This window comes from Poecile atricapillus, chromosome Z (genome assembly GCF_030490865.1).
Source record: "Poecile atricapillus isolate bPoeAtr1 chromosome Z, bPoeAtr1.hap1, whole genome shotgun sequence".
Taxonomy (NCBI): Eukaryota; Metazoa; Chordata; class Aves; order Passeriformes; family Paridae; genus Poecile; species Poecile atricapillus.
The window spans coordinates 38,662,267-38,680,898 of NC_081289.1; the positions used below are offsets into that span (position 1 = coordinate 38,662,267).

The following is an 18,632-nucleotide window of genomic DNA, read 5'->3' on the forward strand; positions in this document are numbered from 1 at the left end:
GCCAACCTACAGATATTCCAATTAATGGCTTATAAATGACCAGTTTCCTAAGGCCAGAAGCAATCACTGTAATAATCAAATGAACTTCTACATGCACATGCCATGGTATTTCAGCAAGTGGGTCAAATATTAAGTTCCTAACCACCATTAAGGTCTTAACAAGAAAGTCTCTGTGCTAGAGCTGCAAATGCAGTTAGACCTATTAAACTTTCACATGTAATACCTTACAATAGATGTTGTTACTTGGCAGTGGATACACAAATGCCTGTGACATATCTAAGATAAAGGTCTGAGGAAGTATATTTCTGTGTCACTTTAGTTTAAGTAGATGACTAAAAGGGACAGATGGCAATTTCTTGTCACTGGGGCTGCAGCACACAAGCAGGCTCTCAGCTGCAACACTTTCAACTTTTCCTTTGGCCTAGAAATCATGCCTGGGCTTGTCACTCTGTGACACGAGATTCTGCTTAGATTTTCCATGACTCTGCATTTCTTATGATTCTCATCAGTCTATTTTCAGAGATCCTGAGTGAGAGCAGCAGTAATAGCTCACTCCTTAGAAATGTTTCTCTCTACCTATCTGCAAATATGTACTGAGAGACACACTTTGCAGTTATGGAATTAATGCGCCTCTTAAAAACACAAAGGTTTTAAAAACATTAAGAGACTTTTTTGTATGGGGTCATTTTTAAACGTTGTTTAATAAGAGGAGGTTCTCTGAGAGGTTATATTTAATTTTCTTCAGCAAACTGTGGCGTACTGGAACTTGCCGGAAAGAAAAAAATCCAGAGCATTTTAAAAATTAATAAATTATAGTTAAGCAAGGGACAATCTCTACCTGTTTTCTACAGTCTTATTGTAAAGAATATTTTTCTCTTCCTCAAAAACTACTGGGTGAATATTTTTATAAGTTATCAGAACTGCCTTGGATTTTTTTCTTCTGTGACAACTCATTACTAGCTCATGAGCTATTTCAGACGGAAGTCTTCCCACAACAAAACAAGACAGGAATAACGCAGCAGCATGTCTGCTGTTACAACTAAAAAAAAAAAATCTTCTATACTAAATAAATAAATAAATCTTAAATACACTTCAAAATACAAATTTCATTACACTGCACAGAGCGAATCTCTCCAGAAAGGGTCTCAAGCTTAGAGCAATTACTTTCATGACTGAAGTATTCTGCATTGCAGAAAGTTATGATTTTTTAAAGTCTTAACAGGTACAACTGAAATCTCATCACTTCTTCTGTGAAGCACAGCTTCACAGGCCGCCGGGATTTGATTTGTTAACTTTGGACAAGGCTCCGTTCCAGTTCTTCCTTTATCTCGGTATATGTAATGAGGTACCAAAGGAGGGAAAACCACAGAGCAGTCTCAGGGAGAAGCCAGAACTCCAGGCTGCTCCCCATGGCGTCTGCTCGCTCCACCTTCCCGGCAGCAGACTCGCTCCAGGGGATGAGGCGGAGGGTCACCACGCTGTCCGACCCGCCCGGGGCCGCCGAGCCGCTCCACACACGCTCCGGGCGGCGCTGCCCCGGCGCGGACACCGCGGCGGCGTTTCCTACGAGCCGCTGGCCGGGCGACCGAGGCGGCCCCCACCTCCCGCAGACTCAGCCCTTCCTCCCCCCTGCTCCGTTTGAGGCCGGCGGCAGCGGCTCTGGGAGAGAGGCCGGCGGCTCTCCCGGCACAGGCTCCGCGGGCCCTTTCCCGCCTGGCGCGGCGGCGGCGGCGGGAAGAGCGCGGGAGGGGGAGGGCGGGGAGCGCCAAGAAAAGGAGCGAAACGGCTCCGCGCGGGCGGGAGCCCCGTCCCGCGCGCCCGCTGCCTCGCGCCGCCTGCCCGCGCTCTGATTGGCCGGCGGCGCGGCCGGGGCTCCCCGGCGGCCGCTCCTGATTGGCCGGATTGTAAAGCGATGTCTGAGGGCGCCTGGCGGGAGCGGCAGAGCCGCGCGCCCCCCGCGCGCCCCGGCCCCGGCCGAGGTGAGGGCGCGGAGCCCGCCGAGCCTCCCGCCCCTCCCTCCCTTCCCTTCCCTCCCTCCCTCCCCGGGAACGCAGCCCCGAGAGCATCCGCGCTCCCCGCGCGTCCCTCCGGGGACGGGAGCGGCTGCCCTTAAGAGCGGGACTAAAAGCGCCTTCTCGATTTGCAGATGGAGGTGAGCGTCCTGGCGCTGCGGGACCTGGCGAGCGCCCGGCCGGGGCGGCGGGGCCGCGCCGAGGCGGCCCAGAAGGTGAGTGGGAGGGCAGGCCGGGGGTCCGGTCCGGTCCGGCGCCGCTCGTTCCCTGAACGCGTTGTCCGGAGCCCAGGGCCGGTACGGGGAGGGGAGGAACGGGGAGGAAGGGAGGGCGGCTGGAGCGGTGGGCGCCACGGAGCCCCAGCCCCGCGAGTGCAGGGCCGCCACCCGGGGGGCTCGGACGGGGGCCGGGCTCTGGATCGTGCTTCTGTGGCTTCTGTGGGCAGCGTTTGAGGGGCTGCCCATCGAACCTGCTCTGCTCTGTTGGTCTGTGCAGCAGCATCTTACCTGTGAGCACTTGGAGCACTGGCATGTCCAGCGCTACCCTTAAGATAAAGAAATAATCCAGTGTAAGAAGCCTGAGTCATGCCACCCTTGCCACTAAGTGAAGTGATTGCACTCTGGTACTACACACCGGGAAACACCATTGAACTTTCACATGAGTAAAGCTCACTCGGTGATCTCAAGTGTCCAATGACTACTATGTGGTAAGGTGGACAGAGCTCTTGTAGAGGCTCGTGGTTCTAAAGGAAAGAACCACCAGGCCTAAGCTGGCACAGGAATAGTCCAGTTCTGTTATTTAGCAGTAGTTTGAGCACGCTGATGGACACGTCCACTAGGTTTCCATTCTGGTCTGTGTTCATGAAGCAGTGTTCTCCAGCCAAGAGGCTAAGTAGGGCCACTCAGCAAGGAACAAGCTCATTGCTTCCCTACTGCCTCACCAGCCAGGAGACTTCGTGTGTAGCCTCGGGCATAACCTTACTCTCTAATGTCTCCTGAACTAGATGCAATTCACGATCTCTTGTCCATGCTCAATCTGAGTCCTCCAAAATTCACACAGTTCTTGTCAGATTACACTTTTATTATATCAGAGATTTTTTTTTAATTACTGCTTGCATACTAAGTTCATGAATTGGCCTTTCCTGTCCACTATCTCATGCTTCTACCAACTGCCCTTGCAGTTCTGTGCAATACAGGTAGGACTTCACAGAGTGTTGCAGCTACTGAAAAAAAAAGGGGGGAGAGAGGGTGAAAGTGTTTCTTACTTTAGTAGCAATCATGATAGTAGAAAGTAAAGATCTGATAGTAGGAAATAAAAATTTGAAAGTGCATAGTTATGTGCTTTTCACACTTTTTTCATTGTGGTATTTGCACAGATGTGAACATCTGAGGTACTGAAACAGCAGGTTGCTTCACCTGCCCTCACTGCAGTTCCATTACCACCAGACATAATGAACAAGAACTTTAGGGGAAGATAGACTTTCTGCATTACTTAACGGTTGATTATGTGAAATTGCAAGAAAATATTGAGTGCCAACACTATATGAATATATATTCCAAGAAGTACCATGGCCTCTAAATTGACCCCTACTTGTCACAGTGTAGTAAGTTTGCAACAACAGTGAGACAGTTGTAAAAAATGGATGTATTTATTACATTCTTTTGGGTAATTCATAGGTGAATGTTTGCAGAAGTGTTCTTCATAGGTGGTCAGAGCACAATGCTTTTGATGTGCCAAATTTGTTTCCAGTCTGAATGCCACAAAACTGCTCCTAGAAAAAGCTAGTTTCAGTTGTTACTAGAACTTTTTTCTAGCTAGACTATGAATGTTCGGATGACCTCTGGAATCACCTGTTAAAACATATTTCAGCTGCAGAATAGTTAAATTACTCCAAGTAAAAGGAAAAACTTCATAAAGTTCATGTGGTAATCCAGTATAAATTAAAATTTCTGTATTTCAAGGCAGTATCTCAAATATACTTCCTCCAGTACAGCAGCATGTAGAATATTTTAACATTCCCAACAAAGGCAGAATAACTGAATAACTCTCAGCTAAATATAGCTGAGAGTGCCAAGGCACACGTCAGTAAAACTGCCTTCATAAGAATCATGAAATTGATTAATGGAATGTGTCTGAAGAACTTTGTGTCTAAAGAACTTTGTTTTTAATAGGAAAACATATTTGATCGATCCAGGATGGCCCCAAAGACTCCCATTAAGAGTGAACCAATTGATTTATCGAAGCAAAAAGGCTGCACACCGGAAAGAAATCCAATTACACCTGTTAAGATCACTGACAGACCTCAGCCTGATCCCTGGACTCCTACTGCTAACCTGAAGATTCTTGTTAGTGCTGCTAGCCCTGACATGAGGGACAGGGAAAAGAAGAAAGAGCTCTTCAGACCCATAGAAAACAGTGAGCAGAGTGACACACCTGATTCATTACAGGTGAGACTCAGAACACCATTACCTTATATTCAGCTAGGATTCAGATTTTCCTTAAGTTGCTCCTCAGTTTGCTTCCATCTGGTTCTTTGCTCCCTATGGAAAGGTGCAGAATTGTAAGACATTGCCAAGGACACTTGCCACCGCCAAAACAGCACTGACTGAGCAGTAGGACTTGAAAAGATGAAAAATAACTCTTATTAGTAATTGACCTGAGATCCCCTCAAGAACCTGAATATTACTTAAAAGGACAGTGAAGGATGTAGAGCATAAATGTGATTTTCCCCAACTGAAGTACTTTTGAACCACATTAGAAAGAAAATCGCCAGATCTGTTTTCAGCAAATGTCATTTTCAAAAATAAATTTGACAGTGAGGGAACATACTTTCCAAATCTTATACCTCATCTGCAACTGTCTTGCAAAGTGGTCTGCTGAAACCCTTTTTTCCCCACTTTCCCACCAAACTAGTGGTCAGAAAGCAAGGCCAAGCATTAAAATTTCTACTTCACATGACTCAGGTAATGCAAGGATTGATCCCTGTCCTCACTTTAGGAAGTCTGTCCCTGGAGAGGATGAGATTGTAGTAAGCATCATTACGGTTTTCTTCCTTCATCCTTTTTTTTTTTGTTCCAACAACTGCTTTTCCTCTCCTGGTTTATTTCTTGTAGGATATCCTTCCCTGGTGATTTCAGCAACAGGAAAATAGTTCTGGGTCCTACTGGGAAGCATCATTTCATAGGTACAGATCACTCTAGAAGTGTAGTTTTTACAGCAACTGCAGTAGCAATAGTAGTGTAGAAAATTCTGCAGTTTTCATAGTCATAACAAAGCAAACAATTCTTTAAAGATCATTGCTAACGAAGTGTCCAGTAGGCAGAAAATAGTTGATGTTTAAGGTTAGTTCATTACCGCTCCAAGCCTGCTAAGATCACACAGCATTTTTGGGGTGGCTACGATAAAGATTTCAAATATTTTCTAGTTGTAAAACTTCCATTTAATAATTTTCTGCACTTAGAAAGGTAACATACAAAAGAAGTAGACGTTTCAGAGTAAGAATACTGCTATTTCCCTGCCATTTAAAACTCAGTTCTATCAGAGCACCAGCCTGCCACAAGGTTACTTAGTTACAGCTACCACAGGACAGTTTAAGATCCCATAAGCAAGGAAACACAGGTTTTAACAGCTACTACCACCTTCAGCTTTTCTTTGCCAAAGGGCAAGACTTCTTTTCCTTTTTATAACACAGAGGGAAACCCCAGAGTTACCAGTGCAAAATAATCCTCTATCATTCTTTTTTTGTGATAAATAAACATACTTCTTCCTACGTTCTTGCCACCATGGTTTTGCTGGTTTCTATTTTTTTCCTCGCTGTAGGGTCAGAAAGACCACATTCAGGCCATCCTACAGAATTACTTAAGCTAACATCTTGACTACATTTAAGGTTCAAAGACTGAGTAGCACCTTTTTTTAAGTGATAGAGTCACTGTAAAAGTCAGCGAAAAGAGCTATTGCAGGAATTTCTTGATGGCTTCTGCATCTCCTGTTTTATTAGATCCAGAAGTGTTTAGGAGCATATTCTTCCTTCTTTCCAAAAGAAATACTCTTTCTTGAGTATAATCTTATCATCTGCTAGTCTTGGGTGTTGATCTTACTGGCTTTTTTCCCTTATGCATGGCCACTATTTCATAATTGCACAGATGAGAGTTTTTCTGTAGGTATCTTGTGTGATGAAATAAGAAGAGCTTGCAATTGTGTTATCCAAGTGCTCTGTGCTTTCAAGGTGTCCATGTTTTGGGGTTTTTTTTGAATTAGAAAATACCTTAAATATTGGTGACATCTGAAATATGCCTCACTTGACTATGTCTTGCTTTTAAAAGCTCTGCACTAAAGGGTTAACATTTATTTTTTAACAGTATGATATAGTAGATGACGGCACGGTTGATGAATTTGAAAAGCAGAGACCCAGCAGAAAACAGAAAAGCTTAGGACTCTTGTGCCAAAAGTTTCTAGCTCGCTATCCAAATTACCCATTGTCAACAGAGAAAACTACCATTTCTTTGGATGAAGTGGCTGCAATTCTTGGTATGTATACCTGCAAAACTGGGGTAACTGATCACCTGGGGTAACCTAACAGGTGGGCCTCCCAAAGATCATATTCTAACAGACTACATTCAAGATCTGCCTTCTCCAGCATCTGGATACTCTTTAATCATACTAATCAAGAGTTGGAAATACCTAATATTCCTCAGTGTCTTTGTTGTTTGGTAGCACTACCATTTTGAAATCTGTTTTCTGACTTTCTGCACTTTTTACTGGACAGATCTTGCTTCCAGCTGTTTCTGAACTCAGTTGCTGTCTTAAATATTCAATTTGTTGAACACTGAAGGAGTTAGGATTTACAAACCCCCTGAAGGAGGGTTTATAGACAAGAAATTTTGTCAAAATGAAACATTTGAGGAAATTATTGCATACTGGTATGTGTAGGAGATCAGTTGTGTTTACTCTCTGACTTCTGAACATGTTTGACATCATATCTTCCGAGATCTCATGGTTCATCAAGGTTACCTTAGCTTTGAATATTGCCTTGTGATGGGAAGGTGCTGGGAGAGCTGAAAGAGTACCATGAGAAAATGTCATGTATTGAGGTGGCAAGAAGGTTTTGAGTAGCCCATTTGCTGGTTCTGCTGTTAAGTTTGGTGTTAGTTAAAAGATTAATGAAATATCTGCCAGAAGTAATAAAACTTGGAAGAGAGGACTCAGCCAGGACAGATTAATAACAAAAATATCCGAGTCCTTGGAGAGGTGGTTTCTTAGCTAGGAAGGGCTTTACAAAATTTGACTTAAACTAAATAAATCTTGTATCTACATTTAAGACTCAGGTATTAAGAGGAAAAGAATTAAATTTGTCTGTTTTGGGAAGGAACAGAAGAATGATATCTTCTGTGCCTCTGTTAAGAAGGGCCTTGGAATACCCATTTTTTTGCCTTGGTAGAGTGAATTGGAAATAGGATAGAATACAGATTAGGTAAATAGATATCAGAATAATCAGAAATACTAGCTAGAGTACAGATTAGGTAAATTATTTTTAAAATTAATTGTTCTTTTAGATTCTACAGTTATTCTTTTATGTGTTTGCATGAGATGCTCATGCTCCAACTTTGTACAGTTGAACATGAATAGTGCTTTATTCTGTGTTGGGAGTGGCATTACCTTGCTTTCCTAAATAACAGAAGCTTTCCTCTAAAACTTACTGTTGGAAATTTCACCTCCTGGAAATTGGAAGGTTTTGGTTGTCTTTTTCCCTTTGGTTTTCTCTTCCTTGCTTGTATCCACTTGCTTCAGTGACCACAAAATTACCTCCTGCTGATGTTGCTGCTCGCGATGTAACAAATGGCATCTGTGATACAGCTTTTGCTACAAATGTATATTGCTTTGTTCACGGAAGACCCGTGGAAGGCCACAAAGGGGGCTGTACTGCTGGTGCCTGACAGACTCCAGGATATGTGTAGCCCTCTCGTTTTTTTTTTTAATTGTGTTTCGCTCCAAATTCTTCACAGCTAGCGCTTGTTCTGCTCAGCTGATGTTAAGTGTTAAAAGATTTTTGGTGCAGATGCTGCCATCAGCATATAGTACATTGTTTTACATATAACAGCCACACTTCAAACAGCACTGGACACAAGCACCTAGGACAGTGAGCACTGCCATCAACCTGTTCATAATCAATCCCCAACTTTGCTCACATCAGTCAGGCCAAACTCAAGCTGGACATATTTCATAAATTTCCTACAGGTATAGACCCAGCCAGCATTCATGATTCATTTCTGTTGTATTGAGGTCTCATTCTATACCGCTCTACACCTCTGCACCTTGTGAAGCTTTTGATGCCCCTTTACTTGGTAACTTACTTGGCAAGTAAAACTAATTGTGTCACTAAGTGCAAGTGGAGGACTGCATTCCCCCTGGTTTCTGTATGGAGGGACTTTTATGCGGTGGCAGACCCTTTTCTGCCCTCTATTACACACAGGCTTGTGTACAGGTACGTGTCTGAGTGTTGAAGCTCTGTGTAAGGAAGATCCAAAGTGCTCTGAAAACCCTGGGGCAGTTTGGGTAGTGAATGGGGCTGGCAGGTGGTAATCAGTTCTAAACACAGTTTGAGCTGAAGCCATGGCTGTGCTGGAAGTTAAAATGGACACAGAACAACATAGTGTGAAGCTGGCCATGCATAAATCAGATTTTCAGTGTGCAAATATAGATGTATCTAATAGAATGTGTCCACATGAACACTGAAAATGTCTATTAGAGAACAACCTGTACTCTGTTTGCTTCTGCTGAACTAAGATGAGCATCTGTGTCTTTTTTATCTGCTCCCCTCTCCACTTCCCAAACAGGAGTTGAGCGGAGACGAATTTACGATATCGTGAACGTCCTGGAGTCATTGCACTTGGTCAGCCGTGTGGCCAAGAACCAATACTGCTGGCATGGCCGGCACAACCTCAGCCAAACTTTGAAAATGCTTCAGGAGGCAGGAGAGCTGCAGTATGGAGAGTTAATGACCTCCCAGCACAAGGAGCAGGACTTAGAATACAAATTTGGAGAACGGAAAAAGGAAATTATTCCAGATTCTCAAGACAGACCATTACTGGACTTTTCAGAACCAGATTGCATCTCTGGTAAGATGATTACTAAATGGCTAATGATACAGAAACACATATCTCTTTCTCCAGTTTACTGTGTCGCTTTTTCCTTTGCTTTGCCTTTAAATTAAATAACAAAAGCTTTTCCTTTGCAAAGAGGTGCTGAATTCTCCATGGAAGGTACAGAATTCTTCCTTCTCTCCTGTCCCTAACACAGGTCTCAAGACAGATACTTTTCTCTGTCCTGCAGACTGGCAGGAAGTTGTGCTGGACAATCCAGTTCTCTCCCCACGTGTATCTGACACTACATGCTTTATCCTGACAGAAAGCACCATCTGAATTTGTCTACTCTTTGCATGCTCCCCATATAACACATAATGGTTTTAAATTACAAAGTCCATTAGTCACAAAATTATAGTGGCACAAAACTGTGTCATGTAACATAGAATCAGCTTTGGAATTTCACTTTCCAAAACCTATTTTTCAAGTTTGAATTTTTAATGCCCTTTGAAGAGACTCCTGTCTGCATTAATCAGTTATTTGCTGCCTTTCAATAAATTTCTGCCTTCTGGCAAGGAAATACTTTGCTTATTTTGTGTGGGAGAAACCTTCTTACTAGTTTTCTGGCGGTGATGGATGACATATGCTAAGAGGCTTGGGTATTATTTGTAATGCAGCATCTGCAAACAGCAGAAAGGACAAGTCATTGCGGATTATGAGCCAAAAGTTTGTCATGCTGTTCCTTGTCTCCAAGACCAAGATAGTCACTCTGGACATCGCAGCAAAGATACTGATAGAAGAAACCCAGGATACAGTGGACCACAGCAAATTTAAAAGTAAGATGGCTAATGAGAGGCAAATCAATCAATCAATCAGTGAGTAAAGATAATGGGGACACGTTTGGAGTGACACCAAACAGACACCAGTATGTAACAGCAGAAGCAATTTGTACATTTTTCCTGGGATACGTTCTGGGGTTTTTTTCATTGAAAATGTGTATTTGTGGAAACAGAGCTTAGTGTGGGGAAGAGTCAGTTTGACAGTTATCTCCCAAATTCAACTTCAAAATAAAAAAGAAAATTTGTTAGTTTTGATTTTTTTTTTCATACTTAAATCCTGTTTCCTGTACTGCTCTGAATGATGTTTCAGAACTGAAACATGTTGTTTAATTTAATGGAATTAATTTTCTCTCTGCAGAAATGTGTTCCTTCTCCTTTTTACCCCAGAAATCTTTCACAGCTGGATGGCAAATCCTCAGTTTGTGAGGATTTGTACTTCAATCCCTTGGATAACATGGGAAAACTTGGCATTAGTAAACAAGTCTTCTAAGATAAAGACTTTTAAGTCTTTAAAGTACTTCTAAAGTAAAGCATTTGCACTTCAGTCTTAAATTTCTTCCCTAAGTATGAGAAGAAATGTGAGGAGTTCAGCTGGAAAATATGTGGGTATCATAGTCAGCTCAAAGGTGTTATTTACTAGAGTCTCAGAGATTTTGCTGAGTATGTTTATATTTTTTAAAATTATAAATATGTGTCCTCATGTGAGCTGTGCACTGTTGTGCCTCTTGCCCCTAACTTCTCTTTACCTTCATGGAGGTAGTTGCCTTTTCTGGGCAAGTTGATGATGCAATCACTTCCTAACCTATTTCCATCAAAATGAAGAAGGTGAGTTTAAACCTGAGCAGCTAAGATATGAAACAGTAGTGACAATCAGGTGGGAGTTGGCATGGCAGCCTTCATAGGAGGTAGCCAAAGTCCATGCCAATTTGATTTTGGCCACCTCATCTATGAAAGCTGTGGTCAAAGTCTGGAATGAAATTAGCACATAAATATGTCCTGTATGCATGGTAAACCTGACTCTCTTATCTACTCCTGCCTTTTGTTGTTAGCAAAGGTACGAAGACTGTATGATATTGCCAATGTTCTCACCAGCCTAGGCTTGATCAAGAAAGTCCATGTCACAGAGGAACGAGGACGCAAACCGGCTTTCAAGTGGATTGGGCCTGTGGAATTTCCTGAAAACACTGGTAACTTGTGTAGCTGGCATTTATATTCTTTTTTCTTTGATGCTCTCTTCTCAGTTGGTAAAAGGTTGCTTTCTGTGTGTAAAGAATGGCTCAGCATTCAGTGGGTACCCTGTAATTATTAACTGCTGCCAACTCAACATTGGCCCATGTTAGACTCTGCGCCCAAGATCTGGATCTGTGGAGGGATGTCAGAGGATACTGTGTCTTGTAGGTATTCTTACACTGACTTAGATAACTATATGCATAACTGTATGAATTGTAGACCAATAGATATATAGATAGATAGAACTGATACCTTCAAATCTGGGTCCATAGCTGCACTGGGTTGCAAAATTTTGGTAATTCCATAATAATTATACAGTGAATTATTTTATTTTTAAGGGTACATACCAAGGTAGAGCAGGGCTGTTTCTTGCTTATGGCCCCTTTTACAAAAGCTTTGTCTGCAAAAGAACAAGGTGGTGGGACAAAGCATCTCTGTGAGCTGATGTTCCTTGGCTAGAAGCCAGAGAAAAGGGAAGCTCTTTAGCTTTGATATTTGCATCAGGACAGTGCCAGGAACAAGTAAAATGAAGGATAATGTAAATACTATCTTAGTAGCCTTTCTCCTCCTCGCTAGCACACTAGAATGTGGCTGCTGCTGCAGCTGCTATGGAATGGATGGAAGGAAGCCCTTACCTTGTCTACTGGTGCTTACTGAATTCTAGACTTGTTTCAGTGTTGAGTGGTTTGAGATAATCGAGAGGTTGCCTCTTCCCTTAATGCCAAGTCTAGTAATATGGCAGAAGCCTAAATGACAAGCTGTGTTGCCTGAAGGACTGTTGTACAAAATGATGTCCCTACAGATGAGTTGAGAGGACATAGCCCAACGTCAGATCCTGTGCCAGGGACACAGAGAGGAGCCTGTGTCCAGTACCAGACCAGTGCTACTGGAAAGCAAAAGTTTACACGTCACGCTTCGTTTAACAGTGCGCAGCCTTGTGAAGCAACCAGAAGGAAGGTCAGTTCTGAGCCTAACAGCCCACGTCAAGAGAGGCAAGGTAACTACTAATGAAGCATGTTCTTTTCTATCCCACTGGACCTGCCCAGATTGAGGGCACTTGATTGGGTGAATCAGCATAATTAAATATGTGAATTACTCTTGGGAGGTACCTATATTTCTACTGTTCATGTGATAATGAAATTTCTGGTTTAGAACCTACAATCAAATGCCTCAAGTTACATGAGGTGAATCTGGGCCATAATGCAATTGAATCTGCAGTTTATTTTCTGCAGCTAAATGTTTCTCTTTACTGCAACTATACTACAGTTTGTACTGTGAAAACTTGATTAAGATAAAAACTTTAGCCACATAATGCTTCCTTTATTTTATATTTCCTAATATAGTGAAATTTACTGTAACAATCTAACAGATAGTTGTTAAAAAAGATAAAGTAATTACAGAGCTTTTCACAGTTCCCTCTTATGGGAAATGACGATGTTGAACACGCCTCCAGTGGGACTTGAGAGTTCTCAGTATCTTGCAGGTTCTGGCTGTAGGTGATTAGTGGATGTTATAAAAATGTGTCAGGACTGAAAAATTATAGCAATTATTTTATATGGCCAGTATCAAAATATGCTTGGTAAACCTATCTGAGATTAATTGAATACCTCTTTGTTTTTTCAGCCGCTACTGCGAATTCAGATGAAAATTGTTCCAAAATGATAAATCTAGCAGCTGTCTGCAGACAGAAAATAGAGGAAGATACTGGGTAGGTTGGTCTTAACTCTTGTCCAGTTGCAGCTTTGTGCTTGTCATGTTTAGTTTAAGGACAGATTCCATTGATGAGACTGAAATAAAAAAATTGCCAGAAAGTCTCATTATTACAATTTTAATACTGATAATACTGATTTTAATACTAATGTTGATATATATATATATATATATACTGATATATATATAATATTGATAATACTAATTTAATACTGATTTTTTTTTTTCATGGTCATTTTACACCCACTTGTACCAGTGTTGGTGTTTTGCTTCAGTAGCTCTTTCTGTCATATGTTTTTATATAGGTCATTCCTGCATCCTTTGACCTATTGTCTGGGTAGGTTGTGCAAGTTATGATTCCATGGAAGGGCATCTCCGTCTCTCATCTGTCTTCTCTACACCTATTCCAGTTTGAATTCATTTTTGAATGATTGACTAGTCAAGTGCAGCCAAAAGCATTATTGATCCACCAAAAACCTGAGAGCTCTGCTTCTGTGTAATTAAAAATGATAAAAAGTGACCCTTCTTGTGAACTGGGTAAAAATTGTCATTTGGGGGTGGAATTTTTCCACATTTATGTCCAAATAGTACCTCTTTGCTTCTAAGGATAAAACAGGGGTTTAATTTTGGAGTAAATGTTTTTCCTCTTTTCATTATTGTTTGGGGTTTTTTTGTTTTTTAGGAATAAAGCTTGTGACACCGAAACAATACAAAGTTCAGCAAAGAACTCCAACATAACCTTACCCTTCTCCCATCTTCCTGTTCCTGGGGACTCTGATTTTTGTGTTAACCCTTTGCCTCAGGCAGTTTTCCCTGTGGTTCAGGCAGATGTGCCAAACTTCTCACTACCAGTTGGTATCAGCAACCAGGCTTCACATTCTTCCACGCCAGCAGACTCCAACGCAGAAAATGGAAAACCTACCCTGGTCCCCAGCCAACCCTTCGTGTGCTTTCCATCTTCATCCCTTTTTATGTTGTGCCATGGTCTTCAGGAAAATAACTTGAGCGAGCCCCTGCCCACTGCAGGAGACCTGGGAAACAGGAGTGCAGAAGCTCAGGCTGCTGTGCCTCCCACTGTCTGCCAAAAACGCAGCTCCCACAAGTGCTCATCGCCCTCTGCACCTGATGAAGAGCCAGCTGCTAAAAAGCAGACGCTGGAGCACAGTGATGTGCCCCTCTCACTTGTAGTACCCAAGGTAAAGTGATTTTCATTATCACTTAGGCTTTCTCATAGTAAGGAAAGATTTTTGCCTAAGACAGTGTTTTTGGAAGGGAAAATTCACTACACTGCTCTTGAGAGAGAAAAATGCTGTCTCCCACATGTTAATAAACTTGCAAGGGGGCTGTGTCAGGAAGTATAAGCATTAACTGGGAGATGTTTTCACACTAGCAGGGGAAAATGGACTTGGATTGCTTTGCATAGTGATGTGATGCTCAGCTGTTCTTTGGAATTAGCATCCTGATCATTTTCTTCAGCAAAACAATGGGTCAGAGGGGAAGAAATCAATGTAATTATTACTTTTCTTCCCCTGTTAGCTTGGGCTTTCCCAGACAGCAGCAGCATTGCTTACTCCACTGAGCTATGGCAAATGTGATTTGATCTTTCCCCCTACTCTCCAGCCTGAGTCCCTCTCTCTGAGGCCCAGTGCTGCCCACAGGCTGGTGAAAGAAGATGATGATGATGAAGGCAACGCCTAGTTATCTCAGAATTCACTAAAATACTGAAAGTAGAGGTCAGGCTCAAGATCATGTCATATAAACCATTTGAATATTGAATATAAACCATTTGAAGCAAGTGTTTCTCCTTGTCAATAAAAAAGTAATCCCAGAGGTCAGGTATTTCTTATGTAGTGTATCCAAGTACTGAATGTGAACTACAGCAGAGGGCACAGGATTTAGGCATCACTAATATGGCTCTTCAAACCCTCAAACAAAATTTTTAGCTTAGTGATTTGCTAATCAGGTTTGTGCTGCTCCTTTGCACAGATGCACAAGGAAGGTGCATGAGAGGTATTGCATTATTTCAGTTTGGACTCTTCATTTCCACTTTTGTTTTTGCTTAGAAGCCTTCTGAGTCACCAAAGGCAGAATCTTCCCCAGGAGGTGGCTGTTCAGCTGCTGTACATCTTGAAAACAATCATCTTGACCTTGCAAGTCCTGCTGCTCCAGAGGCAGCAAACAAGGAGTCTACTAAGCCTTTCGATTGTCTGGAGCAAGAAAAACAATCTCAGAGCGAAGAACCTGATGAACCCTCTACAGGAAATGAGCACATCTCTAAAGAAAATGCCAATCAACCTTTCCAGCCACAGTATCTTTATGTTCAGCCTGCTGCTGGTAAGGACAGCCATGAGATCTAGAGGCACCCAAACCTCTGTATCTGTTCACTGAGTAAATACTGAGTCCTACAAATAGGTGAATATTTGACATAAAAAACCCTGACAGCAGTTCTCTGTAGTAGTTTAGTAACTCTGAAATCTCTTGACTCAACGTAAACTGTTGTTTTCAATTGTTGAAAGGAGGCATTTTTCTGAGCTTCCCAAACATTACTAGTATTAAACAGTGTGGGGTATGTATGCCTGAATTATATGCAGCAAAAAAAGACACTTATCCAACACTTGAAACTCAAAGGTGCTGGAAGTTTAGATTTGGCAGTAGGCTGGCCAGTATAGAACAGCAGCATCCCCTGAGTGTATGAATTTCATCGCCTTCAAACTTTGTACTGTCTTGTAACATGCGTTATCAGTGTAACCCCTGAAACCCAAGGCACTGGGAATGTTGCCAGCCCTGCTTGTATGACACTGTGGAGATCTAGAGGAAGCAGCTGAAAATACTGCAATGGGATTTCATGTCCACCATGTTTTGTGCCTGTGTTTTTGTGCAGTGGATGACTGCTTTGTGGGAACAGGACATGTGGCAGATTTCCATGACTACTGCTTTAGTCTTTGATTCAGTCATGACATGGAGTAGGGTCTATAGCATTTCATTTAGGTCAGAGATGCTCAGTTTAAGAATGCTGATCCTGGTATTTTGGAAGGTCAGGTAAACTAGGAGCCAGAGCAGCTTCTGCTTCAACACAGTAGTTTAGCTGTTCTAAGCAAAATTAAAGTCTCTGTGATATATCCTTGTGGGTGTCTCCCATTTTTTGGGTTTGATTTGTCTGGGGTTTTTTTTCCCTCATTAAAAGTAATGTACATGTTTGCATATAGCAGAGGATGATTCCAGTTAGTGAAAAAAAAATTTGTTTAGCCAGGATGTTGCTTGTAATCAAAGTTAGAAGCAGAAACCAGCAAGGGGTGTGGTTGGTACTTCGTATGACCTAAGTAAATGGATGCAGGTACAGTGAATGGACAAGTAGGGAGGAAAATGCAGGCAGGTAAGGAAAGGGAGCTGGACAGAAGAGTTAGGGGTTTATGACAATTTTCTTCCTTATTTTTTATTATTTTGTCATAGTTTACTTCCTAGGCAGGCTTTATTGTCACACCTTTTTCCTCTTGTAGATGAAGTTACAGTAATTTAATTCCCTTTTTCAAGTGTATTTATGCTTTGTTTTTTCTCTCTTTGGTTTAGGATTAAGCAGTTTTAATTTCCTGTTCTCTGCAAACCAAGCCCCTGGTGCCATCAGCCTGGCCGCGAACCAGTTGCCGTCTCTAAGTGTACCCTGTGTCATGGTGCCATCAGCAGCCTTGGCTTCCTTCCCTCTCGTTTGCTCTCCCTCGTTCACCAGTCCTCTTTCCCCAGTTCCCGATGGCCCCTTCTCAGCCGCTGCCTCCACAAATTTCAGTGTGTCCAGCCTGGCATCAACCAGCCCCGTGTTCATAAGCACCACGGCCGTCGTCACCCCCAAGGTCTCACCCGCCCCCTCGGTGGATCCACAGCAGCCGGCTCACCCTGCTCTGCACCTGAGTCCTGTGCTTACAAGGTCTTGCAGTGCTGTTAAGCTGGACTCCCCTGTGTGTATGGGACACCCGGTGACCCTTCTGAAGCTGCAGCAGGTAAGGGGGAAGGTGAGCAGGAGCGGTGATGGAAGAGCTGTGTCAGGTGCCTGACGGCAGCGTGTGCCCGCAGGCTGGTGCCTCTGTGTCAACGCTGAGAGCCGGTGTCTCCACTTAGCCTATGTGTGTCCGTCCTAGCGGTGGCATAGGGTGTGGGACACTGTTCAATACACAGCACAGCACGTTTAGTCCTGAACAGTGAAGTGCTTTTATAACTCTTACAGAAATTCTAAAATCCCCCAGCAATCTTAAGTTTTTTTCCCCCATCTGACAGTGTCATTGTGTGCTATGCAATGGCTACAGAAAAACATTAGGAGGACAGGAGGATTATGTGTCAGAATTCAGGAGTCAGCTGGCTGCAACACTTTTTCAGTAGTAGTGTCGTGGGTTATTCCTTCAGCCCTGTTCTGATCTCTCTTCACTGTGTAATGGAAAAGTAATAGCATCATCAGAGCTGAGTGAAAACAATTATTGTGGGATTGTTGATCTTTTTGTATATATTTTTTAATTTACCATAGAACCAGACTTTTAGTTAAAAAAATCAGAAATTCAATCGTGAGGGAGGACTCATTTATCTGAAACACAGTGAGTGACATAAAACAGTCATGTCACACAGTGTTACCTTTACAACTATTAGCGGTGACATTTTGGCACTAATTCAATTCATATTTGTAAATCTGTGATTTGTTTGCCTGTTGCCTAATTCAGTGACAAATAGATTGAATAGATTTGGAAGCGTTATAAACATTACCTTATGTTTATCTTCTTCAAGCTTAGGAAAAGGCTGTAATAAGAGAATGGCAGCCAGTCTGATTACAGATGCTAACATTGGAATTTTCAGTAGAGTGGCACTTAGAAGAGGTCAGGGTTTAGAAGAGTAATTTCTCTTGATGGTAACAAATAACAAAAGTGAGTAAAACATCATGGAAGAGCAAGAGCCATTGAAGCTAAAGGACAAGATTGTCATAAGAACAAATGAGTGTGAACTAATTATGAAAAAATTCAAGCTGGAAATTAAAGGCTTTCATCTTCCAGCAGTGCTGTACTAGCATCTAGTTCCAGAACAAAAAGCTTTTCACGTGGAGCTTCTGAAAGGATGTGTAGCAGGGTACAGGATTAATGTCTCCCAGTTGTCCTCTGTTTGCCCGCTTGTGTGTAGGCTTTGACAAAATCCTGCCAAATAATTTTGGTTTTGTTTTTTTGAGTTTGTTTTGTTTTGTTTTTCACAAATAGCCTTCGTCAGCTCCTCTCACTCCCAAGAGCATTCGTCCTGCACATCATGAGGCATTTTTTAAAACTCCTGGAAGTCTTGGAGACCCTGTGGCATGGAAGAAAAATGAAGGCAACCAGACCAGAAATGCCAGCTCTGTGCAGAGGAGACTGGAAATCTCTAGTACCAGCCCTGACTAATTCCACTCTTTGCAAGGGGTGGGCAGATTGTCCTCAGACCCTGTATCAATTACAAGAGAGCAGCTCTTACCTGGCAAGAGGAGGACGTTAAAATGTCACCCCTTTTGGCATGCTTCCCCACTATCTATTCACCCACTGGTTCTGTTAGCCATCTTCTTCAAAATCACCCTTGGTACAGAAATCCTTTTACTGAATTGTTCCTTCAGTACTGATTTGAATTCAGATTCTGTGCTTCACACAGCCTTATGAGCATCAAGTTGTAATTGTGATTTTAATTTGGGAAACTGTCTTCATTTCTGTGAAGAGATGCAAACAGATTCTTTTGGAGTCCCCAGGGGTTCTTTATTCATGGTTTTAAGT

General features: G+C 42.4%; 1 protein-coding gene across 1 annotated transcript; it reads left to right on the forward strand.

The window, feature by feature from the left end:
- The first annotated feature begins 2,146 nt into the window (after positions 1-2,146).
- On the forward strand, positions 2,147-18,272 carry LOC131573402 (transcription factor E2F7-like). Its single transcript, XM_058827341.1, has 12 exons — positions 2,147-2,227; positions 4,184-4,459; positions 6,371-6,539; positions 8,846-9,127; positions 9,769-9,927; positions 10,980-11,117; positions 11,963-12,157; positions 12,784-12,868; positions 13,553-14,066; positions 14,934-15,204; positions 16,438-16,862; positions 18,096-18,272. Exons 1-12 carry the CDS (start codon positions 2,147-2,149, stop codon positions 18,270-18,272), a joined length of 2,772 nt encoding a protein of 923 aa, XP_058683324.1.
- Positions 18,273-18,632: the final 360 nt, after the last annotated feature.

Bases quoted from the DNA above. Each gene is read 5' to 3' on its own strand.
- LOC131573402 (XM_058827341.1), top strand. From the start codon at position 2,147: ATGGAGGTGAGCGTCCTGGCGCTGCGGGACCTGGCGAGCGCCCGGCCG. The intron at 2,228-4,183 runs GTGAGTGGGAGG...TGTTTTTAATAG, and splicing joins GCGCCGAGGCGGCCCAGAAG to GAAAACATATTTGATCGATC. The intron at 9,128-9,768 runs GTAAGATGATTA...TTTGTAATGCAG, and splicing joins AGAACCAGATTGCATCTCTG to CATCTGCAAACAGCAGAAAG.